This window comes from Ambystoma mexicanum, chromosome 8, assembly GCF_040938575.1.
Source record: "Ambystoma mexicanum isolate Mex_15411 chromosome 8, UKY_AmexF1_1, whole genome shotgun sequence".
Taxonomy (NCBI): Eukaryota; Metazoa; Chordata; class Amphibia; order Caudata; family Ambystomatidae; genus Ambystoma; species Ambystoma mexicanum.
In genome coordinates, this window is record NC_090929.1 from 947,578,828 (window position 1) to 947,601,067 (window position 22,240).

General features: G+C 48.0%; 1 protein-coding gene across 7 annotated transcripts in view; it reads right to left on the reverse strand.

Annotated features, from left to right (window-relative positions):
- The window catches only part of PHC2 (polyhomeotic homolog 2), a 1,003,431-nt gene that overhangs the window by 148,529 nt on the left and 832,662 nt on the right, over positions 1–22,240 (reverse strand). For all 7 annotated transcript variants that reach the window (XM_069610853.1, XM_069610856.1, XM_069610854.1 and 4 more), the window contains one exon: positions 22,022–22,224. In XM_069610853.1, the coding sequence (XP_069466954.1) occupies positions 22,022–22,224 (203 nt within the window). The remainder of the gene's footprint in view (positions 1–22,021; positions 22,225–22,240) is intronic.

Consider the following 22,240-nt stretch of genomic DNA (forward strand, 5'->3'; position numbering starts at 1 on the left):
GTTGGGGGGGGGGGGGGGAGGGGCGGGTGGGAGGCAGCAGAGGGGAAGGGAGGAAAAAAAAATACTTACCCGAGTCCCCGGCGGGGGGCGAAGGCAGCCTCTCAGCCGCGGGAAGGCCCCGCTTCGAGCCTCCCCATAGGCTGAGGGGTTGCCACGCCCCTCGCCGGGGAAAAAGGCTGTGGAATCCCGACGGAGGGATTCCCGGCCGGGTATGGACCTGGCGAGAGCCAATCAGAATGCTTGTTTCATTCTGATTGTCTCTCGCCGGGGTACTAATAGAGATTAAAAAACTCTCTCTGAATATATTAGATCAGCAGGAGAAGATTGCACACCCCCAAGCGAAAGATAAAGACCAACCTATATTCAGATTTTCACCCATATCTGAAGAGGAACTGGCAAAAACCATTACTCAACTTAAGAGCACAAGTTGTAAAGGCGATCCATGTTCGGCTATTATAAATCAAGGAATGCCTACCCACTTTAATACCAGCTCTTACAAAATGTGTTAATGCTTCATTTGAGTCGAAGGTAGTGCCGCCTAATCTGAAAAACGCATGGATCACACCTTTATTAAAAAAGCCCAATTTATGCCCGCTCACCCCCTCTAATTATAGGCCTATTACCTACACTGCCTTTCTCCTCAAGATATTAGATCGGGTGGCGTACAATCAGATTTCTTTATTCCTGTAACAGAATCAAATTCTGCATAACTATCAATCAGGGTTCTGTGCCAATCATGGCACGGAAACAGCGCTTCTCGCCCTTAAATCCCATCTCATTCAGGGTATGGATAAAGGTCAGATTGCCCTGTTGATGATCTTAGAAGAGGCCATTCAATGGATATCATCCTTCTTAAAGGATAGGCAAATCAGAGTTTCCAGCGAATTGGCAGAAGCTGATCCTATGCCTTTATTGAATGGAGTCCCACAGGGAGCATGTGTGTCTCCGTGTTTCTACAACATCTTCATGATCCCCTTCTTCCAGATGTTGGAAGAAGAAGGGATCGTGTTTGCTAACTATGCGGATGACACACAATGTGTCTTACCTATTTCAGGAACATATCAAAAAGATTAAGTTTTCATTAACGTAATCTACTTGAAAATTCAAAATTGGATGGTGTCCAATGGCTTGGCTCTCAACAGTGCTAAAACTGAACTACTTCTTGTGGGCTCTCCAAGCAAATTGGATAAACTAGGAGCGGAATATAAGAATGTGAACTTGGACAATTGTGTTATTAAAATTCTACCCAAAGTTAAGACTCTGGGCGTATGTCTGGATAGACATTTAAACATGAAAGCGCAGGTGAATAGCCTTGTCTCATCAGCCTCTTGTTTCCTTAAACTTTTTTGCCATCTTCGCACGCTTATTTCTGAAAAAAAAACTCAGAAACACTGGCTAGAGCCATTATCGGCTCAAAATTAGATTATGGATGCAGTCTTTTGGTGGGTATTCCCCAGACTGAGATCCATCGCCTTCAGGTAATCCAAAATGGGGCAGTGAGAGTGGTGAAGGGCCTAAGTAGAAGAGATCATGTCTCTGAGGCCAGAAGGAGTCTCCACTGGCTGCCAGTTGGAGAAAGAATTCGTTTTAGGCTTCTTCTCATCACTCAAAAATGTATTGTAGGCCAAATGCCATCTTATCTGAAGGAAGCCATAATTGTGAAAGATAAGGTGAAAGTCTCTTAGATCAGACAACTCAAATATACTTATATTTCCCTGGCATAAGACCAACAAAACAAGGCAGGGGTCCTTTGAAGTAGCGGCCCGCAACGCCTGGAATTCTCTCCCAACTTCAATAAGAATGTTGGTCTCAACAGAACCTTTTAAAAGAAGCTGAAAACTTTGCTTTTTGTTTAGAGCCTGCCAGTTGTGACAATGGACAGTTTTTAGCTGTGCGGCATGTGTAGTTTTGTTCTGTGTGCGTCAGTCTGCGCCCATTAGCCTTCGGGTATCAGGTGCGCATTACAAATTACATAACATGAGCCCTCATCGACCTCCGAAATGTAATCAAGATGGTGGAAAGTGGGCAAAGAATGGTGAACAAAGCCATGCTTGGCCTTGGCCAGAGCCTTTCTAGGGGGTTCCACCGTACCCCGGGGTACCCCCGTCGAAACAGCCTCGAAAGGGGTCGAGTGAATCGGCGTCAATGCCGAACGCGGCGCTGACAGCATCAACGGCGTTGACACAGGCCTCGAGGGCAGAGCCCCGAGTGTGTCCTTTGACAGCCTGGGCGCCGATGGCGTCAATGGCTTCTTCGGAGGCGGAGCCTCGAGAGAGTCCCTCGACGACCTCTGCGCCACAGGCGTCGACGTCTTCTTCGAAGACAGCAACGGTGCACATTGTCACAAGCGCGTCGAGGACTGGGACCTGGAACGGGCATGACTAGAACGATTCCCCTTGTCCGAGCGGGACCTTTCCCGCGAATCGTGCCGACCACCCGAGCCCGAAGGCGTACGAGTGGTGTCTCTAGTACAGTCACGCCCGACCCCACTCGGAGGCGTGGACGGACCGGTGCCCTGCGATTCAAGAATCGCCAGCATTTTCTTACCGACGGAAGCCCATTCCTCCGGAGTCGCATGCTTGATGGGATAAACGACCTGTTGACGGGCAGAGTCCTCGGACGAGGACGGGGAAGGCAACCGATGACGGCGCTTCCAGGAGTGCCTCGAAGAGGCAGAGGAGTGGCGGGACCCACTCCGGGACCGAGACCCGCTAGACTTCCGATGACAATGCGGAGAGTCGCCCCTCAAATCGTCCGTCGACAGTCCAGTGGACCTTGACTTCTGGGGCTTGGACACCTTACCGACCGACAGTTTCTTCTTGCGCTCCCGCAAGGCTTTGGACATAAGCGACTGGCAGTCGACATAATCATCCGTGTCGTGGGCCTCCCCGAGGCACCAGAGGCAGGTGTTGTGCGAGTCCGTCACCGACATCTTGGACCCGCAGTCCCCGCATTTCTTGAAGCCCGGACGCGGGGTGGAAGAAGAGGAAGACATCTCGAAAACTTCTTACAAACGAACAGGTTCGAAGAACCGAAAGAACAAACTCCAAAGAGTCGAGGCGCGCCGAGATCTCCGAAGTGAACACGTTCGCGGAAAAAACAGAACTGAGGCTATGGGCGTCATGCATCCTACTTATAACATCCAGTGACGTCGGAGGAGGTCCTCGAGGGTGGTGTATTGATGTCATTGACGCAGGACGCAGACGCCGAAAGATTTTCCGAAGAAGCACAGCTGTGGTGATTACTGTCATAGATATGGAATACTTCGGAGGACCCAATCTCCTCACAACACTTTGGCATGGATGTGTACAGTCCCAGCCCCCACACCCGACCACAAACACGCATACCACCACTGACTGCAAAAGGGCTTTCGATATATGGCAACTGTGGCTGTTTTGGGGCTAAAAGTAGGCTAAACAAAAAGATCGCCAAAGGACAGGCACAAATCTTGTGGCACAGCCATTTTCGAGTATATGATACTTTGTTGTTAAAAAGTGTAGAGGCAAGTAAAATGAAAACGGTAGAAAAGTATCCACGGGTACTAGCCCATCTTGGACACATCATAACCACAAAGTTACAAACAGCAAAGCTATCCTATTGCCATTTGCTTTAAGGTGCGTGCCTAGCAAAAAAACAGATTTTACAACGAGAAACAGTCATAGGACCTGATCAGTCGCCCCTCGCCCCCCACCCCCTAAAGATCCACTTAGCGAGGCAAGTGAAGTAAAAAAAAAAAAAAAAAAAAAAAACTTACAAACAGCAAAAAGTGGGGTGTTCCACTGATATCTTTGGAGATAAAGTAGCAAAAAGAAAATGTTCCTATCATCATGCAAGAAGGCAATGAATGACTCGTGTGTTTGACAGGGGCGTTTCACCAAAGGTGGACATACACACTGAGCGCGAATGCTTTGACCAAACTAGGGCCGCTAGTAGGTCAGTTAATAAAAAAGGTACCCGATATATTTACACACTCTGCATAAAACGTATTATTAGAACTGAACGTGGAAGACACATTGCATAGATTTTCGTTAGCCAGTAGATGGCAGCATAGTGCTTTACTTTGTGAATGTTTGCCTCTGTGTCCATTTAACGAAAAAAGTGCTGCAAAGAAGCAAAAACTGCACATTTGGAAAAAAAGAATTTCGGGGGATAAGGGATGAACTGGGGTGTGAGATGGTGACGATGGTAACAGGGTTTGCATAAATCGTTAAAGTAAAGTAGAAGTGAGGGGGGGCAACGGGAGGAACCCCTACCCCTTCTTTCCTATTCCGTGAAAGGGAAAGGATGAGCAATCCGGGGGGAACGATGCAAATAAATTGGTCCACATGTCTATGGGAACAAAGGGCATACCAGAATGATCGAATTGCAATGAGTCGTTCTGATCTACAGAGGGTAGATCTGAAGCGGGAGTTGGGGGCAGCTGGCTGTCCCAATCTCGTGTAATACCAATGAGTGAACATATCCTACTAGATGGTGGGATCAGAGTAGCATTGGTTTATGAGGAGTGTGCCCGTGCAAAGTTTTTTTTTTTTTTAAAAGCAAACGCACACACCTCCTGAGGAAGTTCAAGCACGGGCCGCGGCATTTCCATCTTGATCATGCTTTCCTGCAAGGAGCACACATGTCGCTGGGGGAACACAAGAGGAAAACGGCTCAGTAGGATAAGGAAGAGTTGAGCCGCGAATGGAAGTATCATTTCTACCTGCCTGCTAGGTACTGCCAACGGTGGACGCTGGCATGCGAGAATAATGTGAACGTGCGAGGAAGGCGTTCAGAAAGATGTGTGTCCAGGGCCAGTCGCCACAAGGCACGGAGAGCCTTTCCAACTGCACCGGACCTCGCACATGGATGGAGTCCTCGCAACCCTCCATTGGTGGCTTGTTGCTGCCATAGACGTTAGGCGCAGGATAGATACCACGAGCATTATACTAGTGTCTGTTATAATGTATTGCGGGGAGAACTAGCGAGTGATTTCAAGGAGGTGTGTACCTTAAATAATCACACAGACTCGGAGCTGTAATCTCTGCAACCTTATTCTTCAATCATCAACGTTGCACTGACTCCACGCAGCCCCTGACACGTGATATCTTCTCACGTTGCTTAGTGGGGCAGACATAACCAAGGACAGGAGTGCATGCACGCATCAACATTAAAAAAACAGGACACTAGATCTCCCTCTTACATAAATCATTACGCCACATTATTCCATTTCTTCAATTCACCTTGTTGGTTTACAAATTACTCTTTCCGCCGGACTCCACAAATAGCCACACTGATGTCTCCACACTGCAACTGTCATCAGTATCTACGTCTGCATCCATTTAATCAGAGCAGCTTTTTGATGAGCTCATTAAGTCAGCTGGCTTTTCACAAGCAGATGTACCTTCAACAAGTTTCTTGAAAAACGAGGAGTTTTTGGTGATGAACGACCAGAACCTTCAGCCGACACCATGGATCCTTGAACTGCTGTTACAGCCAGTGGCCAGGGATCAAACGCAGGCACATCTTTCTGCATGTAGGTTGACATACTAATACAGTCACCTACATGCATGTTCGATTCTTTGGCGCTTCTCCTCTCGTCTGCATACTACTTCATTATACTTTTACTTGCACCATCCATCAATCTGGCTTTCTGATTCAGGCCTTATCTTGTTCTTTACAAGTTCTGTTAGCCCCCCCAGTTAACCCTAATTTTAGAACCAAAATCCAAGGGTCCTGCCAAAAGGACAGTTCAAATCTTGTACACGTTTTCTCACCTTAGGTTTCATCCATCTTAATAATAATAATAATTTGGCATTTATGCGCTGCTTATTATTACCCACGGTGTTTGGTGCTCATTTATCGACCTCGGAATAAAGACTGAGTTTGGCCCCGCCGGGATTCGAACCTGCGTTAGCAGGCTCTGCACGGGTGTCAAAGCGAGCGCTCTACTCACTGTGCCACTTGACCGACTATAGTATTCACAGTTCAAGGAAAGGTCTTTCTTGAACAGGTGCTGATCTTAGCTTGTTAGGGCTTCTCTTCCAGGCATTGGACTCTTCCTGTTTCTCTGGACGTCTCACAGGACTTTCTCACTTGATTCTCTGTAGATGTTTAGACTCGGAAGGGATTTCTGTGGACGGTTTGTTTCCTTGATTCTTTAGGAGGTCCCCCCTCTAGAGCCATCTCTTTACTTGCTTGGTTGGTTCTTTGAAGGTCTCATCAGTGGACCCTTTCCTGTGCTCCTCCTTGCTTCTCTGGAGGTCTTTCTATAGACTTTTCTCATGATTCGCTTTAGTTTCTATAGGGGCTTTCCTTTTTCTGTAGGGGTCTTCCTGTAGACCCATCTTCTGATTCGCAATTATTTTTCTGGAGGTCTTTCTTGTGTTTCTACTTCATAGAATTTGTTTCGGGTTTTCCTTCATCCAGAGTCTATCAGTCAGACAATATTCTTTTGGCCTCCTACCACGGGCCATCTCTAAAATACTGTTAGGGCTTAGTTGGGAGTGCCCGATATCTAAGCCCACCCCTTCCACGCTCCACTATATTCCTGATAGGTAAAGGTTTTCCTTATTTTTCTCCAAGGAGGGGGCGCTCTGTCTTGCAGTGTATAACGGCATTGGTACAGGCTGAGTGGTTGCTTTGGTTCCTGAATCAAGGTGGCCACCTTAGTCCAAGTAACCTTCCTTTCCCTGGTCAAGCGAGCAGTGTTCAGAATGTCAGGTTTCAAGTCTCGTTTTATACCAAGGAATTTCTGAGTAGGGCAATAAGTTGGTTCATGAATGGTCAGCCCTTCAGCACCCATACAGTAACGCAGCGCCGTCTGCACCATCTTCGAAATCGGTTGGCTTTGCAGCATTCTGCTCTTTTGTTAGGGGAGTTTTCCTAAAGTCCACTTGAGGTAAGACTCTATAAAATTATCCGTTGGTAGACAGCTCCCCAACTCTTCATATAAGTAGGTACTGCCCAAAGGATTTGGTAGAATGGCAGAGCAGCCAGTCTTATCTTATGTGGAGAATGTGAGCTGTAGGTAAGTACACTGAACCCAGTCAATACAGTAGTCCAAAGAAACTCTTACACACTGAAAGTTATATCAAAGAACAAGTTACTTTCTTACCTGGTAACGTTCTTTCGATGGGATGTTCCGACGACGTATTCCGCATCTATGACAGGTAATCACCACAGCTGTGCTGCTTCGGAAAATTTTCTGCGTCCTGCGTCGATGACGTCGATACGCTGTCCTCGAGGGCCTCCGTCGAACCGACGTCAGCGGATGTTGTAAGTAGGACGCACGACGCCCGTAGCCTCAGTTATAGTTTTTTCCCAGAACGTGTGGAACCAATCTTCTGCCAGTATGACTACAGAAAGCCTTGCGGAAACGGAAGCTGCCATCGCATAAGAAATTCTTTAGAGGGGCAGGCTGGGAGGGTACGATGTGGAATACGTCGTCGGAACATCCCATCGAAAGAACGTTACCAGGTAAGAAAGTAACTTGTTCTTCGAAGGGATTGGTTCCTCCAACGTATTCCACATCTATGACAGACTCCCAAAGCAGTACCAACGTAAGGAGGTGGGAAAAGAATTTAGAATTTTAGAATGCCCAATTAAATTGCAGAATAGAGGACCGCCTTGCCAAAGGCCAAATCTTGCCCATGGATAGAATCCAGGGAGTAGTGTTTTACAAAAGTATGGACAGAGGCCCATATGGCTGCTTCACAAATGTTACAAATGGGAACACCCCTCTGCAGGGCAATAGAGGCAGCCACACCCCTAGTAGAATGGGCCCATAAGCCTACTGGAGGGTCCTTAACCGCCAAGTGGTAACATTCAGAAATTGTCAAGATAATCCATCTAGACATAGTCTGTTTAGTAACAGCTTGTCCCAAACGCCTTCCAGCGTATCCTACAAAGAGCCGATCGTGCTCTCTGGTCCAGGACATGCGTGAGATGTAGAAACTTAAAGCTCTCCTAGGATCCAACCCATGGAGCCTCTCCTCTACCTTACAAGGATGCAGAGGACGATAGAACGCCGGAAGAATGACCTTCTGGCTTAAATGAAATTCCGACATAACCTTCGGAAGAAAAGAAGGACAAACCCCAAGGACAACCCTGTCCTTATGGAACACTGAAGAGTGGCTTAACAGAAAGTGCCTGCAACTCACTCACTCTACGAGCAGAAGTGACTGCAACTAAAAATACAGTTTTCAAGGTCAACAGTCTCAAAAGGCTCAAACAGAGCTCCCATTAGGAATTTTAGAACCAGTTTCAAATCCCAACCGGGCACCTGGAAAGGGGACGGTGGGAACACATTAGTGAGCCCTTTCAGAAACTGAGAAATCAAAGGAATTTAAAATAAGAACACTCCTCAGACGAGCGCTTAAATATGGACAGCGCCGCCAGGTAACCTTTAATGGTACCCACTTGCAGGCCCTTGTGGGCTACCGAAAGCAAAAAAGACAGAACCACAGGAATGGCACATGAAAAAGGATCCCCATTCTTAACCCTGCACCAGTCGCAGAACTTGCTCCAACGGCAACGGTACAGGGACTTCGTTGCAGGCTTTCTGGCTGAAAGCAACACCTCATCACGTCTTCAGGGAGGTCCCAATCCTTATACCTCAACCTTTCAGAAGCCAAGCATGAAGGTTGAGGGACTTGACCTCTGGATGGAGAACCTGAGCCCCCTCCCGTGAGAGCAGATCCTCTCGGTAGGGAAGACGGCATCTGGTGGATTGTCGTGAGGCCTCTGCCGGAAAGGAAGACAGTAGCCGTGGGCTATGATCTCCAGAACCCACATATCTGAAGTAATGCCATTCTACAAGATGCTGCACCAGCCTTCACCCAAGCGGCGAATCATGGGACCTGGCCTCATGACCGAGCTGAAGCGGCTGCGGCATTGCCTGAGGGCAAAGAGCAACTACCCGAGCGGCCTTGGCACCTCGAGTACCCTGTTTTCCACCTCTGGCACTCCTACGTTGGCCCCTTTGACTGGCCACTCCCCTCGATCTGCCAAAAGACGAGTAGTATCGAAAGGAACCTCCCCTCCATTGCTGTCCCCTAGGACGAAAAGGCGGAGGCTGGCGAACTGCAGCACTCAACTACTTCGCTGCAGCCTTTGAGGTCTGCAACCTCTCAAGGCTCTCGTCAGCCTTGCTGCCAAAAAGATGGACACCATCAAAGGGCATGTTGAGAAGCCAGGCTTTTACGTCAGGAGCAAACCCTGACTTCTGCAACCACGCAAATCTGCCATGGACCGGCTGACACAGTCTGCCATGCCCAGACCCGACTGAACGTAGTCACACCTGGCATCCTTGCCATCCTGAACGAGGGCAAGAAAACTATCCCGTTCCTCCCCTTCGGGAATATGTTCAGCTGCCAAAGAGACACAATTCCACAGAGTGAAACGTGCTAAGGCACGCGCACACAGAGTTGGCTGCCTGTAAAGCCCTACCCCCTGAAGAAAACACTTTCTTCGCACAGCCATCAAAACGTTTGTCGTCCCTATCAGGAGGGATGGTAGGGTACAACGCCTGCTTTGCCGGAGTTGTAGCCGCCTGCACCACCAAACTCTCCGGAGTAGGGTGCGTCGTCAAGTAGCAGGGGTCGCTACTGGCTGGACGGTATTTTTTCGGCAACGACTTGCTCACTGCCGGGAGACTCTCTGGAGCAGTCCAAGCCGCCGCCACCCTTCTCTGTAAAGCCATATGAAATGGCCGCACCGGGTCAGTGGGTGGACCTTGGTCAAGGATATCTGTCAGGTCATCCTGCAGAAAATCCACTGGTGGCGCAGACCACCCCAAGTACTCTGTCACCCTCGACATGAGGCGCCTGTACGAAGATTCAGCATGTGTGCCAGGCTCAGGCCTACCAAACTTGACCTCCGGGGAGGTATCAAGACCACTGGCGTTGTGCAAAGACTGACGCAGGTCTTCCAACTGGCTATGACCAGATAACAAGTCGTCAGGAACCTCATCAGGCACCAAACCTTCCTCAGACCCTTCATTCACCTCAGAGATATAATCCAGAGGCTGGAATAAATCACTGGATGAGGGCACAGAAAAAGGTTCAAATACAGGCCTCCCTGACTGTCATGATCTCTGCTTCAGGTCAGGGTTTTCCCAACTCCCTTGGAAGCAGATCCATAACCCAAGTTCCGAGTGCCAACCAGTCCCAATTGGGACCTTTTGGACACAGTCCTGGCGCCAGTGGCACCAGGCTCATAAATATGCCCAGTCCCAGCGCTGGAAGCGCCGGGCTCATAATGCTTGGGTGGACTTACCTGCAGCAGACCATGCTGCTTACTTGCCTGCCAGTTGAGCCTCTGATCCTCTTCTGTTTGGAACTACTTTTCCTGTTGGGTGGGGCAGGAGCCACTCCCTAGATTCAGAACACTGGAACTCTTCTGGAAAGCAGGAACTCTTTTCTTACCTAGGCGTGGCTGTGGAAGGAGACACCTAAGCACTACAGGAGGCTATTTAAACCACACCCGATGGATGAATCTTGCTTTGCGTTATTCTGCATCCTCTGCAGCAGAACGCTCATCGTGTCTTCTGCATCTGATCCTGGGCCTAAGGAAAAAGGCTTACCATCCTGAATCCAGTCTTCAGCAACACCTATAAAGACAAGAAAGAACAGGTTAGCATTACGGTCTTCAGTGACAGCTCTTCACTTACCTGGTCCATCGGCTGTCACCAACGCCTCGCGCTGCATTCCGGCATCTGAAAAGACAAAGGCTTACCTACTCTTCGTGCGCTCCGGAGGTCTTCACACTGCATTCCGGCATCTGAAAGACAAAAGCTTACCAACTCTTCGCACGCTCCGGAGGCCTTCGGCGCTGCATCCCGCATCTGAAAGACAAAACAAGGTGCGTTTAAAGACATTGGGGAACTTTAATACTCACGTGCCATTACTCCTTTCCACATCTAACCCAGTGGGTATTCCGGCACCCTGCAGCCGCTCCGAACTTGTACCTGCAAAATAAAAAGACAGTTAGAGCGCATCGTGAAGCAGGCAACAAGCGCTTACTTACGTGCTTCCAGGCGCTTCTATTCATCACACGGGCTCCATCTTCAACTCACTTCAGCCCGTCATCTGCCATCGCCGGAACCCTGCAAAACAAGAAACATCATTACTAAAGACTTTAAAGACATTAGAATTACTCGAAACTTACCGTTCGTGCAGTAAACGACGGACAGCAGTCCTCTGAAGTCAAGAGGCCTGCTCCCCTTATCCAGTGAAGAAACTGGTTACAGCACCCTGCCCCGAGGCAGATGGAGAGCACGGCGTTCACTTACCTAAGGTGAGAGCGTTAACCTTTGGGGTTCTACAGGAGAAGAGAAAGGGAAGAAGAGAGAGACATTCAATAAACCAGTTCCTTAATCCCATATTTTCTATCTGCAGACATCTTACCCTTCAAGTCAGACATACAGTGCACAGAGGTCCAGCCCAAAGAGCCAGCCGTGTGTTACACATCACCTTTGCAGATACGGTATACGCCCAGTCAAGACCGGCGCCTCTACGGGAATCAGGTGAGCGTTACACTGACTTCTTCAGGGCCTTCCTCTGAGTTTCCACCAATGCACGGGGTACCTCTCGTAAAGCCTCCATAAAAAAGCGTTGAGGGCTGACCCTAGCGGTGGCCCTAGCACGTTCCCTGCCGGCTTCTTTCGAAGGCGCGGACTGAACGGAGCAGTGCGATTGGGAAATCGCCATCATCTCTGTACGAAATGTATCCCATTCCGCAGAAGAAGAATGCTTGTTGGGACAAGCAACCCGCCGTCTGGCGGAGTCCTCGGACGCGGACGGGAAGGCGACCAGTGATGGCGCTTCCGCGAGTGCCTCGAGGAAGCAGAGGAATGGCGGGAACCACTCCGGGACCGAGACCCCCCTGGACTTATGCCGATGCAGTGGAGAGTTACCCCTCGAATCGCCCAGCGGATTTTGACTTTCGGGGTTTGGAAACCCAACCTACAGTAAGCTTCTTCCACTCCCGCAGGCCTTCGACGTTAACGACTGGCCATCGCCACAGTCATCGGTGGCGTGGTCCTCGCCGAGGCACCAGAGGCAGACGTCGTGAGGGTCCGTAAGTGACATCTTGGAACCGCAGTCCCGACTCTTCTTGAATCCCGACCGCGGGGTAGAGGAAGGCGAAGACATGAGATCTTCACAAACACCAAGTTCGAAGAACCGATAGAAGTAACAGAAGAACCGAGGCGCGCCGAGATCTCCGAAGCAAACAAATTTGTGGAAAAAAAGGAACTGAGGCTACGGGCGTCGTGCGTCCTACTTATAACATCCGGTGACGTCGGCTCGACGGAGGCCCTCGAGGGTATCTATGTCATCGGCGCAGGAGCCGAATATTTTCCGAAGCAGCACAGCTGTGGCGATTACCTGTCATAGATGTGGAATACGTCGGAGGAACAAATCCCTTAGAAATAGGTTTATTTTATATGTACAAGGCAGGTAAGTAAATACTATTCTAGACTAACTAGGTGACTGCTTCAGTTGTAGTTGCTCATGGTTACAAATGTTACAGAAAATGACACAGACAGTTCTACGGTATAACTAATAGTGTTGCGCACTCGCATAGATTACAGATAAATGGTAATGGCATTCAGATAGTAAATCACAGCAGACAAAGTCTGTGGGAAGGAAAAGGAGTGTTATTCATACTTCAGCAACAATTTATTTTATACTAGCACTTTTCAAGGCTGTCTAGCACTTTGGTAGTCCAGTCCCTAACTACCCAAAAGTCAGTGCAGGAGTGGCACAAAAGTCTTATGTAGTACCTGGAAAGGTGAAGTTAAATGCTAAGCAAGATAATACAAGTTATGGAGACGTGCAAAGGACACCCTAAAGGACAAGCTGTAAAGCCTGGGACAGAGGTATGGGGGACACCCAAACACCTTGTAACACACTACAGTCACACTGAAGCAACTCTTTGGCTTAAGGCAAGTTGTACCTTTAGCCACACAGTACCTTAAAGTTAGAAGAAGCGAACATAGCTTGATTCTCTCCTGTGCAGCATTGACAGAGCCGGTCTCCTGTTTCCTTTGTCTGGTGACAAAAGGAAGGACTCTGAACGGGAGGTCACAGAAGAAGTCGCAAAAGAGGACCCTTTGTACAGATTACTTCAGTCCCCCACGTCAAGTCTGCGGTTTTGGTGCCTTTTTATCAGCTCCAACAATGGATGGTTATCAGCCGATAGATCTTTGTCAATTCTGTAGTTTCAAAAGTACTTGCCTACTTAAGAATATTTGTGGACTCTTGTTCTAATAACCTTTTCCTTTTGCCAACTTATAACAGTATTCTAAATGCCAACAGTAAGATATTATTGTCCCCAGCACCCTAGCTATTGAAGTCACCCGAGGGTGTAGGTTGTGTCTGTGGGCCATCCCAAAAGGGTCTTTACTGATTCAGAAAATAAGAGTGTACAGTATTGGAGTGTATTTGTGTGTTACTATTATATGGCTCCCTTCTGAAGAAGGTTTATTCCAACTGATTGATAAATTAATAATTGTTTATTGAAGAAACCTTGAGTGTAAGAGTTTATTTGAATAAATGTCACTGTGAATCTCTGTGTTACTCCACTACAGCTCACATTGACCGCTCTTGAGATAAGCCTGGCTGCGCAACACACTCCCAAAACTGTGTAGTACAAGCTTATGCCAAAGGTTGTGTTTCCTATACCTGTAGTCAGAGTTGTTTGCAGTGTTCCCAGAGGGTACTGCATACAAACTATGCCTACCAGTAGGTCAATGTCAGGAAGGTTCCCCCTTTGGCACCCTCTCCCAAGGGCCCTCCACCCATGTGATCCTCCATTGCTTGTCCATTCCAAGGGTTGGGATGCAAAAGCGATGGCCCTTCCTTGACCGCCTTAACAGAAGATCCCAGGGGGGTAGTTGCGAGAGTGCCTTCAGGTTTCTTACACGCTGTATCAAGTAATGCTCCCATCTTGTCTGCTGCATCGTTGATGTGCGTTTACATCGGTCTTTGGAACAGAGTGCAGGTTTCACAACTGTCGAAGGGGTTCAGTACGCAGACCTCTGTGGCACGCGAGCCAAGTGGTTCTCGGCTCATGTCTCCCTGTCTCAATGGAAGAACAGTATCATTTCGGAGTGGTCTTGAGCCCAGCAGATCCTGCTCAAACCACCCACTAGGAGGCACATCAGCTAGGGCTATACCAATCCAGTCTGTCTCCTGTTGGGATCTATGTATTTGTCCAAACTCCCATTCAACAGAATCCCTGACTAGCCGAATTCGGGACCACAGAATCCAACACACGGAACATCTCTCTCCCTGGCCATCCCACACAATCTTAACCTGAAAAATCAATCTCTAGTCCCACCCCCGTCTGTCAGCTGCCCTGTAATGGGTGGTGGGTCGGGTTACCCAAATCCCTTTCCGCAACTTTCAAACCTCAATACTCCATCCCCTTTTTCCTATTCTCGACTGAACACCTGCCTCCCACCCTTGCCCCCTTAACCTTAGAGCCATCAACAGGGGGCTCTGCACCCATGGCTCTTGCCCCCTCACCCAGCCCAATCTATTTCCTATAAACCCAGTCCTCCAACCTACTTACTCTCCTTAACTCTTCCACAGCACCCAGATCCGCTTGCCTGCCTCTGTGCAGTGAACATGCAGTCCTAGAAAGCGCAACATGCTTTTTATTACTGTTTTCAGCACGCAGATGCAGTAGTAGGCTACAGTTCCAGTTATCCATATTAAGTGAGGAGAGATTCAGTGAATCCAACTTTGGAGAATACAGGTAAGTCCTCCTGTTGCTCAGCTCCCTTGCTAAACAGAAAGGGAAATCTGCCCAACCAGTCACAGGTGCGAGTATTGTTTTCACCACTTTTCAAATCTGGGATTCAATTGGTTTTTCAGGGAGTAAAACAGTAGTTGTCTCGATTGTCTTGGGATATTTTCCGATACTGTAGTGGTGATTTGGCACAGTATAAAAGCAAAGTTAACATAGTAAAAGCATAATTTATTTTGGGGGAAAACAGTTTATTTTGTGATAATCCATACTTTGTTTGTGCCCAGTAATCCCCATAATTGATGGTTTCCTTTTTTTAATCCCATTTCTCTTCGTAATTGCTAAAACAATAGTAGAACCATATGTGGAATAAATAGCTTAAATATCCAGTTTGAACACAGCAGTGCAGGTGGAAGCAAGGGGCAGACATTGGATTATATGCTACTCCTTGGTTCTCTTTTTGTGGAGTGCTACGACTCATTTTTGTTGGGAGTGAAACAGACCAGAGGTCTGCATACACAGGCACTTATTTGAGCAATTATTACTTAGCAAATTAACACTTGACTTTTCACAATAATTAACATGTAGCCTGGTCAAGCTCACAAGTAGCATAAGCATCAAGAAACCAGTTATGAGAGTCATTCACTCAACAAATAATGTATTGCGATATAAGAGAACAGAGCAAATAACATTTATTATTCGTCAGCTAGGAAATACATTTTATTATTTATTTATTCATATTTTTAAAGCGCACGCTCAGCCCGTGGGCATCGTGGCGCTGTTACATAAGTGTTTGGCTGGTTACAGAAGGAAAGTTGTTAAGTTTACAGGCATTTTGAATTATGGTATCATGTTTTAGATTTATACGTTTAAAAGGCATATCGATTTACAGTATCAAGTTTTAGTTACATACATAAGCAGCGCAGACAACAGGGCGTTTAAAATATGTGTCGTTCATGTCGGAAGGGAGGTGCTTATGTGAAGAGCGTGGTTTTGAGGGATTTCCGAAAGGAAAGCATTGAGGGTTCCGCTCAGAGAGTTAGGGAGGTTGTTCCAGAGCTTAGGTGCTATGTGTGGGAAGCCAATGCCTCCAGCTTTAGCTCTTCTTATGGTGGGAACTCGGAGTTGGTTGTCATGAGGGGTTCTTATAGGACGAAGGGAGGATTTCCTGATGATGGTTTCTGCTAGGTAGGAGGGAGCGGTATGATTGATGCATTTGTGTGTAAGGGAGAGTACTTTGAAGTTAATTCTTTCTTTAACTGGGAGCCAGTGAGCGTTTCTTCTGGCCTGCGACACATGGTCGAATTTGGGGATGTGCAGGGCAGCGCGGAGCGCATTGTTTTGCACTGTTTGGAGCTTGTTTAGATTTTTAGTTGAGGTGCCGGCTAAGAGGGCCTTGTAATAGTCTAGCCTGGCTCCTATGGTGGCTCTGGCAATGGAGAGGCAGTTGGGAGTGGTGAGATAGGGGTTTATGGCGAAGAGGAGTTTGGTGGTCAGTGCGGCGGAGGAGGAGATGGCGTTGAATTGTCTTGTCATGGAGAGAGTAGCATCTAAGTATACTCCTAGGGTCTTCACAGCAGTGGATACAGGTATGTTGGTGTTGTCGATGTTTATGTGCGAGTAGTCTTGGCTGAGCTTGGATAGGATTTCGCTGGGGGCCAGGATGATCTCTGTTTTGTCTCCGTTAAGGCAGAGGCCATTGATCACCATCCATGCTTGGATCGTGGAGTAAATGTTGAGGAGGGCTTGAGTGTCATCGGCATAGTTTGTGTAAGCTATGCCGAGGCAGTCCAGTAGGTCGAAGAGGGGTTTAGTGAAGAGGTTGTATAGAGCCGGTGCAGTGCATGACCCTTGTGGGACTCCACAGCTTATGGTGGTCGGAGGAGCATTGGCCTGGTCAGAATACACCTTCATGGCTCGACCTTCTAAAAAGGATGTGATCCAGGAGGTTGCTTTAAGGGAGAAGTGGGCTGCATTGAAAAGGTGAGATGTGAGGATGTCATGGTCCACTAAGTCAAATGCTGCGGAGAGGTCGAGTAGCAGGAGGAGAGCAGGTTTGCCTGTGTCCATTATTTTGGTGATTTGATTTTTTAAATCTAGTAGGGCAGTTTTGGTCCCATGGCCTTTGCGAAAGCCCGATTGTCTTCTGCCTAGGATAGCATGGGTCTCTATGTATTGCTGAATTTGGTTGTGGGCTGCTTTATCAAGGATTTTGAGGAGGAAGGGGACGGTGGTGATGGGGCGATAGTTGCTGGGAGAGGTGGGATCTAAGGTGGGTTTTTTTTTTAAGAGTGGGCGAACCCAGGCTTCTTTTAGGCAATGAGGTACGGTTCCCGAGGAGAAGGAGGCATTGATGAAAGCTGTGATGATGGGGGTGAGGGCTTGTGAGCACTCCTGGATAGTGGGAGGGCATATGTCCCCTTTGCAAGTGGAGGGTTTGATGTTTTTGAGTAGGGTGGCGGTTTCTAGTTCTGTGACTTCTCTGAAGGCAAATAGGGGTATTTGCGGGTGAAGGTTGTGAGGGGGACAGAGAGGGGTGTGGCGGAGGTATTGAGTGTTTTACGTTGGGATGCAATTTTGTCTTGAAGCGTTTTGACTTTATTTAGGAGGGCTGTCTAGATGCCTGTGCACCAAGCTTCATCCTTGATGATTTCGTCTGGGCTGGATTCGGGAGTGGTGAGTTCTTTGAAGAAAGAGAATATTTCTCTGGTTTTGGAGTTGGATTTGGTTATTCTTTGATTATATAATTCGGATTTAGCTTTGAATATGGCATTTTTGTAGGTCCGTGAGATTTCTCTGAACTCGTTGAGAGAGGATTGGTTGGGCGTAGACTGCCAGTTGGATAGGGCTTTGCGCTTCAAGGTGCGCAAGACAGATAGTTCTTCTGAGAACCAAGAGTTGGAGTGCATGGATTTTTTTCCTTTTTTGTCTTCCAGCTGGGCAGTAGAGTCAATGGCTTGGGTGAGGGCGTTGTTGTAGATGTTAGCGAGAGAGGTGGGATCTTGGATAAAGGGATGCTTGAGTTCAGGGATATCGAGAAGAGGAGCGAGATTGGTCGCCGTGAGCTTTTTGGAGCTTCTGACTTTGGCGGGGGGTGCATAAGTAAGAGTTTTACGGGTGGGTGTGGTGGGGATGGAGAATTGGATGAGATGGTGATCTGTCCAGGGGAGGGCTGAGATGGAGGTGATGGATGATGAACAGTTATGATCTGCTACCCAGTCGATGGACCGGCCTTTGCAGTGAGTAGGTTTGGTGATTTTGTGGATGAACCCCATGTTGAAAAGATCGTTGGCCAGGTGGGTGGCAGATTTGTCCTTAGGGTCATCTAAGCCATGGTTAAGGTCACCAAGTAGAATGGTTTTGGTGGAGCTTTTCAGGTTGTTGCTAATGATTTGGAGGAGATGCTTTTGGATGTCCGGAGGAGAGCCTGGTGGTCTGTATGTGACTAAGAGGTTGATGGTGCAATTAGGGGAGAGAGCTAGTTTGGCGTAGAGAAGGTCAGCGTTGTTGTCCCAATGTTGGTTACACTGCCTGGCAAGTGAGTTTCTATAGATGAGGGCGACGCCCCCTCCTTTAGAGGTTTTACGATCCTGCCCGAGGATGGTGTAATCTTGGGTGAGGGCAAGGTGTATGAATGGGTTGGATGCCTCATGGAGCCAAGTTTCGGATACTGCTAACATGTCTAGTTTGTGATGGGTGATGAGGTCATTGATCTCTATGGCATGGGCATGGATGGAGTGTGCATTGATGAGTGCGCATTTTAGGGTGCGGTTGGTAGGTGGTGGTTCATGAGCGCTGGTGTTCGGTGAGAGCGAGTTGGTGGGAGCACTTGTGAGTGATGGAGGGAGGGGTGCATGAATGAGCGTATGGAGGTGGGTATGTGCGTGGGCTGGAGGGTGTGAGCGTAAAGATGTTGTGTGGGTGCGATAGCTGAACTTTTGGTTCCTACTGTGGGTAAACGGTGGGGAGCTGCAGAGCAAAAATGAGGGTTTGGTGCGGGTTCTTAGTCTGTAACGCCTAAGAGGGTGTTCAGGAGGGGTGGTGATGCAGTGGTTGAGAGTGGTGTGTGGTGATGTGGATAGGGAGGAGTGAGGCATGATGGAGGGCGGTGGTGAGAGGTCTGGGTATGCAGGGAGCAAGCTGCAGATGGCCCAAAGAGAGAGATAAATGAGCGAGATAGAGGAGAAGGAGAGGGGAGTGTGGGCGCTGTGAGGTGGGTGGCAGGGGGATGCATTAGAGCACTGAGCTGGGTGGTGCTATGCGGTACAGTGCTAGGGGCAGGTCGTGGCAGTGGTAGGGCTGACAGGGCAGCTAGCTGCTGGTGGCGCGCGGAGTGGCAGGGCCGATAAAGGCTGGCAAGGCAACACTGTGGTAGGGCTGCTAGGGGTTGGAGAGACAGCACAATGGCATTGGCAGCACAGTGGCAAGGCCGCTAAAGGCTGGCAGGGGAACACAATGGCATTAGCAACACAGTGGCAAGGCCGCTAGAGGCTGGCAGAGGAACACAATGGCATTGGCAGCACAATGGCAAGGCCGCTAAAGGCTGGCAGAGGAACACAATGGCAATGGCAGCACAATAGCATAGGAAACACAGTGGCATGGCCTCTAAAGGCTGGCAGAGGAATACAATGGCAATGGCATCACAATAGCATTGGCAACACAGTGGCAAGGGCACTAGAGGCTGGCAGAGGAACTCAGTGGCATTAGCAATACAGTGGCGAGGCCGCTAGAGGCTGGCAGGGGAATACAATGGCATCACAATAGCATTGGCAACACAGTGGCAAGGCCACTAGAGGCATTCAGGAAGACTACATTATCTGTACTGTACTGGGATGTGTTTGTAATAGGCTTCACACTTTAAAAGCACTGGATGCTGCATCAGTTTAAAAAGAATGTCGACACTCGACGTAGAGTGCATCTATTTAGGGCTCCTGTAAATCACTAAAAATTGCTTGAGGTTACGTCGAAGCACAGCAGGTAAATAGGAAAGAGGGCAGAGGTTGCACCAAGTATCTGTGTGTGAGCGAGATGGAGAAGTGTGTGCTTAACTGCAAGGGAAATTAGAAGGGATTGCATCTAAAATTAATTCATTGTTCGGAATAAGACATTTGAAGTCGGAATGACGACCCCCCCAAAATATCATTACATAAACGGGACATCCATGTGCTTTGATCACAGTTTGACTATAGAGCATTCTAGAATTTGGAGGCATGCATTTGCATTTCTATTTTGTATTTATCAAGATAGCAAAGAGCATCCACCACAAGCTCTGTACAGGATGCCTGGGCATTCCTGCGTAAGGGTACCTTGCATCACTACAAGAGTATTTGTGGGAGATTCATTAACTAAATGTAGTAGAGAGCAATGAATGGGCAAGCAAGAGGGGACAGCACACAATATGAGAAAACATATTGAGAAAAATATTAAGAGTCTAGTTGGATTACATACAGTAGAGGATTGTCATACACAGTATGTACACAAGATGGAAAAGGAAGGGAGTGTGGGGAGAAGAATACCAGAAGCCAATTCGTGCACACCTTGAAGTGAGGTGACATTTTAGCCTCACAAAGTGGGGGATGTACTTGATGTCAGGGGGCAGGGATTTCCAGTGGTGGGCAGACAGAGTTAAGGAAGAAAAGTGAGGGATAGGATTCGATCCTCAGGGAACAAAGGATGAATAGGGTTGAAGATCACTGTACGAGGAGTTTAGTGAGACATGGAGTGTGAAGTATGGAGGAAAGCCATGAATAAATCCCATCTTCTAGGTTACATATCTAAGGAGGGAGCTAATGTGCAAGTTAAGCCATCATACCCAGAGGCAGTTCAGTGGTGGATTAGGAAAGCATGAGATTGAAGAGAACGCAGGGAGAAAAGTTACGTATTTTATCAAGTGGGGTGAAGCCATAAAGATGGAATCCCATTGGGGGTGGAGCAGTAATGCAGTCTTTTGAGGACAATGGTGGAATTGAGAGTTTTGGCCGAGTGCAAAGTGAGACAGGGGTGGATTTTTGTAATACTGAGGAGCTTGAGCCTAGCAGGTTTGGAGACAGAGGTAAGGTATTGTAATTTTAGATGGCTGTTGAAAAGAAACCCAAGGTTGTGGTCCATGGAAGGTGGGGCAAGTTTGTCAGTGGGGGAAGGAAAGAGGAGATGAGGCCAGGAGGTAAAGTACCATAGCTCTGGTGGAACTGAGCATCACAAAGTGACGTGCTACTAGCAGGTATAAATGGATCAATGACGCTGAAGGAAAAATCTGGCATAAAATTGGGGGAGGTGGAGAAAAGGATTTGGGTGTCAAAACAGATGACACGACAACAAAAAGGAAGCAATTAGCTTGCCACTGGCTTTTCTTGCTGGCGTCTGCCATGGCCAAAGGAGAAGGCCTGACACAGGAAGAAGATCAGTGGATGGCCTAGATCTTCAGCGGCAACGGAACCACGCTACCGGCAGTCAAAAAGGTGATGGAGGATGAAGAAACTATGTAAAACATTTCTCCAAAATAGTACAAAAGTCGATGTATCAAGGATCGAAAAACATGAAATCCCAACACGTAAACGTTCAGTAAAAATCTGAAGATTGACACCATGGGTGGGGCCAAGGAGGACTAATGCCATTGGCTGGGGCAGCATGACCCAAAGTGACAACAATAGGCTATATAAGGGACAAGCAGTTTTTAAAGCTGTAAAAATAAAAAACTTATTATCTTAGCATTCCCAGCCTGACGACAGGGTGAAATTCATAAGCATGTTAATCCATGAAAGATCCCATGCTGGAGAAAGTTAGGGATGTGGGTTGAGAGGTTTCAGTGGAGTCGTAGCTGCGGAACTCAGGCTAGAGGGCGTCACAGAGTTCATGTGTCTTAATGCAACTAGTGATGTAGTGTTACGTTAGACTTTAATACTGTGCCAAATCACTACTGTAGTATTTTCCGAGGGCCTAGGCTTTTTCCCGTGGTGTGACCCACAGTGCCTCTGCAAGGGATATCCAGACCGTAGTATGCTGAAAATGTGAACAAACACCACGTGTTCTAGAATGTTATAATAGTGTAGGAGAAGTGAGCTAGCAAGGTTATGGTGATCAGTCACGGCTTTTGTTTAGGAGAGGTGGGATGATTGTATCATGAATTATAGCATTTATTGATCCTTTCAGAATGCTTCTGCTCACAAAAATACCCTTAAATGCAAGGGCCACTGCCAACTGCCATGCAGTGGGGAATCCCTCTTATTGGTCACAAATATATTTACAAAACAGAAATGGAAAATAAAGAAAAGGAAAAATATCCTACCGGGAATGGCTCTGCCCCCTCTTGGATCACAAAGCCTTCGATAACATGCGTCAGGATTTGGGGTTTCACAATGGCCTGAGGCGGTTTGTTCTCACCGTTGTGGGGGGCAGTACCAGCAACGGTAGAGGTGGAATTTCCGTTTCCTGATGTCATGCCGGTGCTGCGGAGGTCGTTGTGTGCACGAACAGTGTCTCGTGCCGCCTCTGTAACAAGCAGTGA